The 12,528-nt window shown below is 66.5% G+C and overlaps 1 protein-coding gene across 2 annotated transcripts in view; it reads right to left on the reverse strand.

Annotated features, from left to right (window-relative positions):
- Positions 1-5,120: 5,120 nt before the first annotated feature.
- Positions 5,121-12,528, reverse strand: part of NUDT14 (nudix hydrolase 14) — a 7,679-nt gene continuing 271 nt past the window's right edge. Inside the window, exons 2-5 of one of the 2 annotated variants that reach the window (XM_046646992.1) lie at positions 9,612-9,655; positions 8,888-8,952; positions 8,444-8,681; positions 5,121-5,428 (exon numbers count right to left, since the gene is read on the reverse strand). In XM_046646992.1, the coding sequence (XP_046502948.1) occupies positions 5,188-5,428; positions 8,444-8,681; positions 8,888-8,952; positions 9,612-9,655 (588 nt within the window). In that variant the 3' untranslated portion in view covers positions 5,121-5,187. The remainder of the gene's footprint in view (positions 5,429-8,443; positions 8,682-8,887; positions 8,953-9,611; positions 9,656-12,528) is intronic. The other variant, XM_046646993.1, reaches the window with a different exon arrangement.

Here is a 12,528-nt window from a genome sequence, read left to right on the forward strand (position 1 = left end):
CGGCCCGGCCCGGCTCCCTCCCGGCGGCGGCGGCGGCGGCGGCGGCGGCGGCGGGTCCCGGCCTCGGCTCTGCGCGCCCGCGCTCCCGGCGCCCGCAGCCAACAAGTTCGGGACGAGACTGACAGCTCGCTCGCCCATTCGTCACCCGCGCACCTGCATATGCATGAGGGGGCGGGGCCGCGCCGCGGGGTGGGGCTGCGGGGGGGGTCCGGGGGCGCCTGGGCTTTAAAGGCGGCGGAGGGCGCCTCCTGCCAGCGCCCGGGCCCGGCGCGCGCTTCCCGGGGCACGGGGCCACGGGGCCTCGGCGAACGCCTCCGCCCAGCCCGGAGAGCGGGAGCCGGCGCCGCACAGCGGCCTCCCGTCGCCCGGGCTCCGCCGGGTGTCAAGAGCCAGGAGGTGGGGCGCCCCTTGAGGTCACCGCCGTGGTCCCCTCCCATCAGTGCGCCGCCGCCGCGCTTGGCGCGGTCCCAGGGGAGATGCCGCCTCCTGCACAAATCAGGGTTCGGCTCCCACGCACCCCCACCCCCCCTCGCCCGGAGCCGGGCCCAGCTCCGCTGCGCGCCCCCCTTCCCTCGGGAAAGGCCCCCTCCGCGCCGCTCCTATCGCTTCCACGCCGGCCGCAGGGGGCGCTGCTCCCCTCCGACGCCCCTGCCCTCCCCGGCGCGCGGCTCGCGGGTCGGGCGGCCAGGCAGCAGATGCTCCCCGGCGCAGGCTGTGTGCCCAGCTCTGCGCTGGCGCAGGGGTCGCCAGGCCATCCTCTCGAGGAACGCCCAGGCCGGCGTCCGGGCTGGGGCAGGAGGCCGGGGCAGACCGGGAGTAAAGGACGGGGGTGCACGCCCAAAAGGACGCGGTGAGGGCCGCCGAAAGAGGCTCCTCCTGCTGTCCTGGTCTCCAGGCCCCCGCGTCCCACCGCTCTGTCATCATTTTGTTGCCCTCTTCCGCGGTAACCTAGCCCCCCTCCACGGAGTCAACACTAAGGGCTCCTTGTCTCCAGGCATCACCTCCCCTCCAAATAGGGTCCCTTCGCGGGCTGGAGGTCACCTTGGCCTTTAGGGATCCAGATATGGTCCACAGGGCCCTGTCCCCACGATAGCTGTGCTGTCTTCTCTCCCCTGGCTCCTTGGGCAAACCTGCCTGGGGCCTTGGGCTGGGCGCTGGGAGTGCGGCCCTCTGCCTGGAGCTGGTCATGGCCACAATTGAGGGCGGGGAGCATGGAAGGCTTCCTGGAGAAAGAGAGCTTTGAAAGAGGCCAAGTTCAGGGGCTGGGGGCATGGCAGAGGAACTCAGGGCACACACTGCTCTCTCTCTCACTAGGATGTGCCGATGCAGCTGCCCAAGGGGCCCCATGCCCTGGGAATGCCACCCCCACGGGGTCCACTGCCCACCCCTGTTGAGCAGACCCCTCCAGGATCCAGGCCTGCAGGAGCAGCTGGGGGCCCCTGAAGGGATGAGCCTGGCTCTGCTCACTCTGAGTGCCCATCCCTACCTGAGCCCCTCGGTAGGCTGGACGGGGGGCAGACACAAGCCAGGCACCGCCACACACAGCGACCCCCGCCAAATAAGGGAATGCGCGCTGTGCTCAGAGCCTTGCAGCCGCTTTGGTCCTACGGGTGGGCAGCAGTTACCGCCTGTGGGGGCAGGGGGCTCGCTGTTGAGACGCCTTCTCCTCTTTGCTCTGGCCCAGGGGTGGGTACCTGGTACCCAAGGCCCCAGGAGGGGAGAGGGGCCCCCGCAGTTCCAGGGGTCCAGGTCTCCATCCCTGCCTGCCTGTGCCCATGCCCACTGCCCCACTATCCAGGGTGGCCCCAGGCCAAGCAGTAAACAAGGCAGACACAGCCCCTGCCCACCCTCGGGGGCTCCCAGTCCAGGGGTGGACAGAGAACTTAGACAAATAATGCAGCGTGACAAACTGTAAGGGTGAGGCCAACAGACAAGCTGGGAGGGGACCTGCTAAGACCCAGAGGGTAGGCAGGAGTCAGCCAGGTGAGGAGCTGGGACCAGCACATGCAAAGGCCCTGGGGCTGAGGGAGGCTTTCCCCATGAGAAAGACACAATGGCCAAGGCAGAGAGAGGAAGGGGCATAGGTGAGGCTGATGGTGACAGGGAGCCCCGGGCTGCCCTGGGCCTCCCTGACTAGACTGGAGTCTTCCTGCTAAGACAAACGGGAAGTCACAGCGAGCAACTGAACCCCGGTTGGGCTGCATGATTGCAGGGGGAGGGGCAGGAGGGGGTGAGGTCAGGGGCCCAGAGACCATAAGTGGCTACTGCCATGCTGCCATGAGAGCAGCCAGTGGCCGGGCCAGGCTTGGCAGCAGAGGGGCTGCGGAAGGGGCAATTCCAGTGTCAGTAAGAGGCAGAGTCCAGAGAACAACCCCCCACGTGCCCCTCCCTCGTCCACCTCCAAAGCTTCCTGCTCTCGGCCAGCTGTGGGCTGTAGGAGGAAAGGACCGCCTGGGCCAGCTCACGGGCAGTGTGGCTGATGGCAGGGCCTGCTGTGGGCCGTTCCAGGAGCTGCTGCGTTTTGGCAGAGGCTCTTTCCCTGCTCTGATGGAGTCTTTTGGCCTGGAGGCACCAGTGGGAGATGCTCACTGCGTCTTGAGATTGAAGCTTAACCTCCCTGAGGCCCTTCCCACTGGCCAGCCCTGCCTCCCGGAGAGAGAGCCCCCGCCTGCCTGGCAAAGCCCAGGAGACAGTGGCCTGGCCCCATCTGTCTCCCACCAGGCCCTCTGGGGGTGGGACCCGGCTCCCCTGGGCCCAGGGCAGCTGGTTGATCATCAGGGCAGTACCAGGGGTCGGCAGGCCCAGGACACCTGTCTATGGGACAGGCTCCCCACCTCCCTGTGCACGGTGCCACCTGCAGGGCACGGAAGCCCCCTCCCTCTCACGGTCCCTGTGCTGCCTTCTAGGAGCCACAGGCTGGACCTCATGGTGCCCAGGTTCAAGTCAGGAAGGTGGGTGCTTTGGGGAAGGAGTGGGCATTGGAGGTTGCTGGGCCTCCTTCCTCCTGGGGTCTCCCCCTGCAGAGATTTTGGCAGCCCTGGACCCCCCACCCAGTACCCAGTGGGGGCCAGGGCTCCTGCCTCTACTCTTGCCGGACGAGGCTGCCCCGCCTCTTCCAGGAAGGCCTCCATTATTATTCTGGGGCCCACTGGGCCGCAACACCCCTCAGTCTCCCAGTTCCACCTGCCCCTGGCCTGCAGGGCTCCCTCTCCAAGCTCCCCAGCACCTGGGGCTCTCTCGGGCACGCTCTGCGGGGGAGGGGGGATGCTCAGTTCGTGCTGGACAAGGCAGGGACAGGGTATGGACCATTCAGCCTGGCCAGGGGGCTTCAGGACGAGGCTGCCCAGGGTTTGGACAGAGCCAGCTGAGCTCAGGAGTGAGTGGTGCTTCCGCCCGTGTTCTGCGGTGCTAAATATAGCAGCCTGGGAGGGGAGTTTCCGGTTACAGCCCCCCCCAGTGCCGGGAAATCGATGCCAGCTCCATTAGGCCAGGCAGCCGTGCCTGCTGACCTGCCCCATCGGACTGCATAGCAGAGTGAGGGGTCTGGACCACACCCAAGTCCAGGGGCCTGTCCTCCACCCCACCCCCGCCAGTCTGGAGCCCGGCACAGTCCCCAGGGCACAGAGGGCCACCGGCCCCACCCAGTGCCAACCAGAGGTCCCTCTGAGACAGTGGGCAGCGCCTGCAGGCCGGCCCAGAGGTGGGCATCAGGAAGCTGCAAGGGAGGGAGGCAGGGCAGGGTGGCCCAGCTAGGCAGAGCTCTTGCCCTGAGACTCACTCTCCAGACGCACTGGGGCTGCCGGGGCCTTCTCTGGACAGGGTGGAGCTGGGCCCCTCAAGACACACTGCAGCACAGCCCCGTGGCCCCCTGGACCCACACCACATGCCCAAGGGCCCTCCCCAGCAGCATGTCACTCACCTGGCTGGGCTCCCAGGAGGCCCCACCTGGACGGCCCCACTTGAGTCCCAGCCGGCATTTGCATACAGGTGGTGCCGCTGAAGTGGGCCACTTGGGAACACCCTCCTCAGGGTGGCCTTGAATGCCAGGCCTAGGGGCCATCTGCGCTGCTGCTCGCAGCAGGACTCAGCCACAAGCAGCCCCCATGCCACCAGGGAGGGAGGGACCTGGGTTGCCCCCCCCACGCCGCACAGGACAAGCACCTGCCTGCCTGGGGTCAGCCTGGGGCAGGGTAGGTAGGGACAGAAGGGCCTGTGGACTTCAGCCCAGGTGAGGCACCCCTACCCGACAGTGGGGTGTCAGCGGGACCCAGAGGGAGCATGTCCTGGCCCGGGGTCCTCCACTGTTCACGCCCAGGGCCCAGTCCCAGGGACACTGGGGCAAGGGCACCAAGTCCAGTTCCCAGTCACTCCGGCTGCCCCGTCCCCACCTGCCTCTGGGGAAAGCATTCCCTGGCCACCTCACCCTCTGCAGGGTCAGCAGGCCCTGACCCAGGCTGCCCCCAACCCGCCCCCCATGGCACCGCCCAAGGGGCCGAGCAGAGGGCTTGGGGGCCAGGCTGCCACCCTCAGACAGGGTCAGGCCGGCCTCCCTCCAGGAAGCCCCCTGGCCCTCACACTGGGCCCCCACCCCCAACAGATGGCCCAGCAGGGCCTGCAAAGGCCCCTGACCGTGGTGATGGGCACACGCTCCCCACAGCGGGCTCCAGCCAGCCCAGTGGGTACGGAGGCCGACCTGGGTGCCTCGCTGAGTGGACGGCAAGCCCTCCTGTGACCTCAGTGCTCCAGGGTCACGGAGGGCTGCTCACGCCGTCCCTGACCCTCGGGACAGGCCAGTGTGCAGGGCAGCAGTCCTCTGGGGTCTGTAGGCCACACCACACACAGGCCGGCAGACGGAGTGAGACCTCCCACCACCCAGGGAACACAGGGGCTCTGGTGCAGCTCAGTCAGAAGGGGCCCCGCACCTGTCCCAGGAGCAGGGGGCGCGTGCCCTCCCAACAGCCTGCAGTTCTGTGCGAGCCTCCTCCTCCAGACCCAGCTGCCTCATTCTGCGGCCGGGGGCAGCCCCCATCCCCACCCTCCCTGGCCCCACTCCAGCCCTCCCAAGTGCCCCCACTTGCCCATCATCACAGCTCAGGACTTGTGGACACAGGCTGGAGGGACACAAGCTTTTATTGGGTCTGCAGGGTGAGTGGTCAGCACCGACCTCTGTCCAGACCTTCTGGAGTCTCAGTGGGGACTCAGGCCAGGGGCCACGCAGCTGAGGAACCACGAGATACCAAAGATGACACCGAGGGTCTTGGGGACATCCGGGTCGTCTGCGAAGGCCTGGGCGCCATCCAGGGGCAGGTGCACGACCTCAATGAGTTCGCCTTCCTCAGCCAGGCCCCCACCCGGGCCCGCCCGCTGGGCGTCTGTCACCTCTGCATAGAACATGGTCTGGCTGGAGCCGGTCAGTCCCACGCCAGACCTACAGGTCAAGAAGAGTCTGCTGAGCCACCCACACAGGCCCCGCCAGCCACCCCTGTCCCTTCCGCAGCCCTCTCTACTCTGCTCCTTCCAGCCCTATGGTAGGCAGGACTCCAGAATGCTCCATCCTACACCCAAGGTCCCCACCCCTGGTGTACACACCCCAGGTAATCCCCTCCCCTTGAGTGTGGAGGAAACCTGGGAACATGCTGGGTATCACTTCTGTGATTAGGGTATGTCACATGACAAAGGTGGAAGGATTCTGCAAATGCAGTTGAGAACCCTAATCAGTTGACTTTGAGTTCATCAAAAGGGATATTATCCTGGGTGGGCCTGACCTAATCAGGTGAGCTCTTTGGCAAGGGTTTAGAGGTCAGAGACAGATGAAGGCAGAGAGACACTATCCCACCGACCTTGAAGACAAAGTAAGCCATCACGCTGTGAGGGGCCCACACAGTCAGAGCCTGCCAGTGGCCTCAAGGAGCTGACCATGGTCCCATCCAACAGCCAGCCCGGCAATGGGGTCCTCAGACACACAGCCATGAGGCGCTGGATTCTGCCACAATCAGTGAGCAGGGAAGAGGACCCTGAGCCCCAGACGAGACCACAATCCCAGCCAACGCCCTGACCACAGCCTGGCAAGGCCATGAGCAGAGGACCCAATTCCCCCCTAAGCAGACTGCTGACCCACAGCCACTGTGAGGCTGTAAAGGTGCTGCTGGAAGCCCTGGAGTGCCTGGTGGGTCACTCTGCAGCACAGACTCAGGGCTCCAGGCCGGCTGGAGGCAGGGACACACCCAGCAGCCAGGGCGGCCCCAGCCTGTGACGGCTCCCCACACCAGCCCTGCAGGACTCCAGTTCCAGGCTGGGACAGCAGGTGACGAGGTGGCCTGGGCAAGCGGCCAGGGTTCACGGTGGTGGTGGGATGGGGGCGAGGTCCCCGTTGGTCCTAGGCTGGAGAGGGGCGTGAGGGAGTCCCCTCACTCAGTGGGTAGTGGCCCAGACTGCGCCGGAGGGAGGCAAGAGTGGGCAGCCGTGGTAAGCGATGGCCATGAGGATGGGGATGGTGGAGGGGCCAGTCTGCACTCCAGAACCCGAGGGGAAAGGCCAAGCACGGGTTTGCAGGGGGAGAAGGGAACCAGGGGGAGTCTGGGCAGATATCCAGGGAATAAGGGGGACCCCAGGTCACCCCAGGAGGTTGGCCGAGGCCGGTCGGAGGCCTACAGGGTGGAGGGCTGCCCTTGGAGATGTGGGGCGCAAGCTGAAGGGGCTTCCATTCCAAGTCCCCAAGGCCCCCTCCCCCCAGGAGGGGAGCCCTCACCCAGACTAACCGCGCCCAGCTGCTTCCTCCGCTCTCCAGCCCCTTATTTCCCTCGGACCCTTCCTGGTGACCCACTTCCGCCAGCAGCCACGGCTTGTGCCTTTGATGGCCAGCCCGTGGGGTTTCTAGTCCCGGTTTCCGCCAGCTTGTGAAGGAGACGGGCGTGGCCTTTGGCCAGGCACTGCCTATCCATCCTCACTCAATCACGTCCTCAACTGGGCAATCTCAGACAAGTGCCTGCACCGTGTCACCTGAGGCTGGCAGGTGAGTGGCCTGGCTCACCTCTGGGGCCGTGGACAGGAAGCCATGGACCTGCTACAGGGCAGCATGAGCTCTGCTGTCTGTCCAGTCTCTGGCCTGAGACACAGCGGCCACAGTGCTGTCCAGTCCTGCCTCCTCACAGCCACCCCTCACCTTCAAAACACAAGTCTGAGCAGGCTGCTCCCTGCCCAGAACCCTTCTTGGCTCCCCAGCACCCTCAGGATCAGGCCACAGCCCAGAGGCCCTGCTTGTGGAACCACTGCAGCTGGGGCTGCGCATCCACTTGCCCCGAGACTTGGCCATGCGGCCCGCTGCCAGAACTCCACCCAGGCTCATCTCGACTCCATTCGGGGAAACCCGAACCCCTCCAGGACACCTCCCACTCACCTTCCTCCTTGCCCGCCCACTGCCCCAACCCCTACCCCCAGTCAGGCTCCAAGGATTCTCCCCACCCCCCAGCACCAGGGCTGGGAGGCTCGGGGGCCACACAGTGGACACCTGCAGATAACGCCAAGAAGGCTGACTGTCTGGCGTGGAAATGCCATGTTTAATGGGGAGGCTGCAGACCCTGGCTCATCTCCTTCTTGGGGCTGGAGGTCAACTCCAACCACGCCCCCCCAGGCCAGGGGGAGATCCTGACGAGGGCCCCACGCTGAGTGGCCCCCGTGCTGGGCTGACAGGAGGCAGAGCCCCCTGGCCCTCCCCGCAGCAGAGCAGGCCCTCGCCCTCTGGAGAAGGCTGCCAGGGGCCGGTGGGTGCTCAGCGTGAGGAGGGACAATGTGAGACCCTCCTCCTGCCCCCGGGCTTCACGGCAGTCAGGGGCCCATTACAGTGTCCCTCGGGCAGGGGACAGGCCTCACTCCAACGTCCCATCCTGGGAAGATGGCCCCAGCTGCAGACCTCGTGGGAAGCGTGCGGCGGGGGGCACCCGGGCTTGCTGGGGCAGGCCCTGAAGTCGGGGCTCCAGGCCACAGTGCCCCCTCCCCAGGAGTGCCGCAGCCCCTGCTCCACCCCCGGCCCAGGACTCAGCCTTTGCCTCATTCCTGAGCCGCTGTCTGACCGCAGATGTGTGACTCACCCCCACCCCCAGCGCCCCGTGCTTAATCCCACAGGAAGTAGAGGCATCTGTCGGCAGCAGCTGCCACCGGAGCGGGCCCCTGGCGGCTAGAGGCCGCGGTGGGGGGACACGGGCCGAGCATGCTCCAGAACCAGCCCCACGAGCCCTGGGTTCTGGCCTGGACCTTGACAGAGGTACACGCTATCCAATCTTCCCCCAACCCCACGCTGAAAGACAAGGAGGAATAGCTCTGCTTGCACGCCCCCGGGAACAGGCCCCTCACTGCCTTCCAGGCAGCCGGTCCCATCCTCGGGGCCCCGCTGACGGCAGGGTGCCCTTCCCCACACTTGCAGGACCTGGGGCCCAGCCCCACTCACTTGTACGTGGCGACCCGGCGCAGGTCGGACGGGGCCAGCCGGTAGCCGCACTCTTCCCAGGCCTCCTTGCAGGCCACCTCCTCCAGCGAGAGCCCCGGCTGGTCCAGGAGGCCGGCGCACAGCTCGAACGTCACCCCCGCCGAGCCGGGCAGGGCCGCCTGCAGCTCCTGGGGCCCGTCCTGGTCCACGGCTGTCAGGGACCCTGGGAAGCGGCGCTCCACTTCGCCGGCGTACACAGCTGGTTGCAGGGAGGGAGGGCAGACCACAGTTACAGCCACGCGATGGCCACCCCCATGTGACCCACCCAGGCCAGACCCCTTATGGGGCCTCAGCTTCCCCTGGAGCTTCTCCCCACATCTGCGTTCTGACTCTAGGCCCACAGGGGCCTGCAAGTGACCCTGCAGAGCTCCCCTTCCCCCCCCCCGCCCCTCCTGCCAGCCTCACCTGGCCGGAACTGCTTCACCAACACCAGGCTCCTCCGAGAAGAGTTGAACAGGAGAATGGTCACACTGTGGACAGGGGGTGGTGGACAGAGCTCAGTGCAGAAGCCACCTCACCTCCCTGGGGCCCCTGGCTACCACCCTCCTGTTCCTGGCCCACCTCCTCTCCCAAAAGCCCAGGAAAATCGGTCCCTTGCTCAGATGGGGAGACTGAGGCCCAGGCAGGGCCAGAGTTCGCGGGGTCACACAGTCGGGCTGGGACCCTGGCCCGCTGTATTCCAATTGGCAGGATTAGGGGAAGGGGGTGGGGATGGACACGTTAGGCAGCTGGGCAGGTCAGGGGTGGTAGCAGCTGAAGCCAGGTAACTGATGGGACATGTGGCCCCCGCTGGCCAGCTGCCTGCCAGCCACACTCCTGAAGCCATGTCGCTGCTCAGCCATTCCCCTGATGCTGGGGGGCAAGGGCACCCTGGATGGTCTCTCTCAGGTACAAGGGGGCCTGCCTGCTACCATGGTCCCAGCAGCCCACGCCGGGGGCCAGCTCGGCCTCCAGGCCTCGGCTGACCCTTCAGAAAGGAAAGAGAGAGTGAAGACTCGGGGTGGGGATGTTCAGAGACAGGAGGGGTGCAGAATGCAGAGGCAGGGGTGGGGCTCCAAGCCCGGGGCCCAGTGTCCCCATGGACATCTCTCTGGGGCTTCCCCAGCAGCCCAGCCAGCTGGGCCCTCACCTGTCATGTGTCTTCATGAAGTCCCAGGACTTCTGGGTGCCGTTCTGAAAGAGGCAAGGCAGCGCTCAGGGTGCACCGAGGGAGCTGCCGGTTTGGGTGGACGTGCTCTGGGAGCTGAGGAGACCAGCAGACCCGCTGCACCAGCCCCTCCCAGGGAGACCTGCCTATGGCCTGGGCCCACAGCAGCCAGGAGCTGTGGCAGGCAGGGGAGGGGGTGGCGGCCCGGGCTGGGCAGGGAGGTCAAGGGCAGCCTGACGCTCTCCAGGAGTGAGGCCGAAAACAAGGGCAAAGGTGGGCAAAGGCGCACCAGGCAGAGCCCAAGTCACGCCGGGCACAGGCTGAGCACTAGGAGCTGCAAAGAGATGTACGCCGTCACCAAGTATGGGAAGGACCGTGGGGGTACGGGGGAGGGCCAGGGCAGGGAGGGTGCCAGTGGGCAGAGCTGAGAGAAGGTTTTCACCGCTGACCCTCCTTCAGGCCAGTGGACAGAGAGAGATGGGAGGGCAGCCGGGGCCAGCCTCCTGAAGGAGCACCAGCAGCAGGAGTGGCTGGGGTGGGGTGGTGCCCGAGCTGGGTGGGAGATCACGCTGCAGGACACGGTGATTCAACAATGGTGACTGGACAGTGGGACAACCCCCTCCCCAGCCCTGTCTTGGACTGTCTCTCACGCATCCTGTGGTCCTGCTGTCCTGTCACTTCCCTCCACCAGCCTGCTTCTCTGCCCTCCCCCGGCACCCAGCCCTGACGGGCTCCCAGGGCTCAGGCAGCAGTCAGTGAATGAACGGGTCGTGTGGGGCAGGGGCCTCGGCTGGGTCCCCTGGGGGCAGCCAGAACTGACATTAGCGGGGTTTCAGCAGGCAGGGGATGGGAGGGACCCACAATCCTGCCAGCTGGCCACCGCAAGCCCAGGCGGGCTCCCATCCTGGGGGTAAGAGCAGGTAGTGGCCCTTCCACCAGCCCCACCCCCTCCCTGAGGGGTTTCTGTGGACGGAGCTGGACCGGCAGCCCTGCCCTGTGGCTGCACTTCGCCAGCATGTGTAGCTTACCTGCCTTCAACCACTGGGTCAGCCCTGAGGCCCTGGCGAGCTTCCAGCCCCAGCCTTGGGACTCTGTCCAGGTCATAAAAGGGACATGGATCTGAGCGCCAGAGACAGAAAGCGTAACTGGGGCTGCAGAGAGGGAGAATGCTAAGGGACAGACTTCATGAGGACTTCCTGGAAGAAGTGACACAACACCAGGCCCCACAGAAGTGAGAGAAGGACATCCAGGCGAGGGGACCTCACAGGCAGAGACCCCCATGCTGGTCAGAGGGGACCTGGGAGAACTGGTCTATGCTCGGCCTGAGGCAGAGGTGTCCTGGAGGGGTGGCAGGGCCCTGGTTTCCAAGGGGAAGGGAGGGCTGAGGCCTTGTGGCCTGCAGGCCGGGCCACCTGGGAGGCTGTTGTGAGGCACCACCCCAGGGAGGCAAGCCTGGGCCTGCCTGCAGTCTGGCCACCCCGGGGCAAGCCACCCACCCAGGACGGGCTCCAGGGGAGGCCTGCCCCCCCTAGTCGGCCATGGGCCTGCTCTGCCCCCTGCCTCCCTCAGGGTGAGTGTCACCCATGCAGGTCTCAGGGACCCTCTTGGCTCAAGACCAAAACATGTGTCAGACCCTTGGTTCCAGCCAAGGCAAGGTGCGGAGGAAGGTCCAGGGATGGCCACCGAGGCCCAGGCAGCCCCTCCCACAGGGGCCCAGGCCTGGCTCATCCTCTGGGGGTCCTGGGAGAGAGGGACAGGACTGCAGTGTGCACACAGCTCATCCCTCCCAGGGCCACAGGGGGTGCCCTGCCTCTGGTGGGTGGGTCTGTCTGTCTGTCTGCCAGGACCCGTGCGCGCTTCAAGGGGCGTGGCGGAGAGAGGGCTGCAGCCCCAGGCCACAGCAGGTAGGTGCCTGGACCACCCTACCTGCTGCCCCCCAGAACCCCAGCCCTGGGGGCCATGCAGCCACAATCAGGCATCCCCAGCTCAGGCCAACGCCAGGCAGAAGGGCAGTGACCTCCATGTCCCCACTCTGTCCCTCGACTGAACCCCACTTCTGCCCCAAGCCACCAGTGCCATCGTGGGTCCATCCCCAGGACAGACGATCCCTGTGCCCTGGAGCCAACAGGGATACAGCCACAGGGAAAGTGAGGGGTGCAGGGCTTTCCCAGGCTGGGGGCCAGGCGGGCCTCACAGGGCTGCTGAGAGGAAGGAGCCCGGAGAGGAAGGAGGGACAGGACACTGCAGGTCCAGGGGCACCAAAGACCTGGATCACCCGCCCTGACTGAGGGGCTGAAGGGCGTTCTTCGTCTGAACGGCATGGAGGAACGCACTGGGGCAGATGGAGTGGGCAAGCAAAAGGGGGGGCCGACTGCAAAGAGCCGGTTCCCAGCCACCCAGCACACACTCCATGTGAACCTCCCTGGGTCCAAGGGAGGCAGCCGTGGTCCTGCTCCCCGGCTGATGGGGTGATGGGCCCAAGGAGGGGACGCCCTGGGAAGCAGCCTGCGAGCTCAGAGGAAGCCCACCTGGGAGGCTCTCCAGTGCCCATCCGGCTCCCTCTCTTGCCTCCCTCACGGCCTCCCTGCTGCGCTCCCGAACTTCCTCCTCTGCCCAGACGGAGACCACCACCTCCAGGAAACTTTCCCTGATGACAGGGGAACCCAACGCGGCCCTCTGCAAAAAGGGTCGGGGCCCAGCAAAGCCTCCTTGGAGGGATGAGTGGTCCCTCGAACGTCTTTGCGCGGGCCCCGACCCGACTAGAGCGGCCTCCGGGTCTGCGAACGGGACGGCTCGCAGAGCCCGGGCGCTTGGCGGGAAAGCAGGCCGCGAGGGGCGTGGCTCCCGGCGGGGGCGGGGCCAGGACGCCAGTGCTGTGGGCGGGGCTCCCGGCGGGGGC

The sequence above is a fragment of the Equus quagga genome, chromosome 20 (genome assembly GCF_021613505.1).
Source record: "Equus quagga isolate Etosha38 chromosome 20, UCLA_HA_Equagga_1.0, whole genome shotgun sequence".
In the NCBI taxonomy this organism is placed as follows: Eukaryota; Metazoa; Chordata; class Mammalia; order Perissodactyla; family Equidae; genus Equus; species Equus quagga.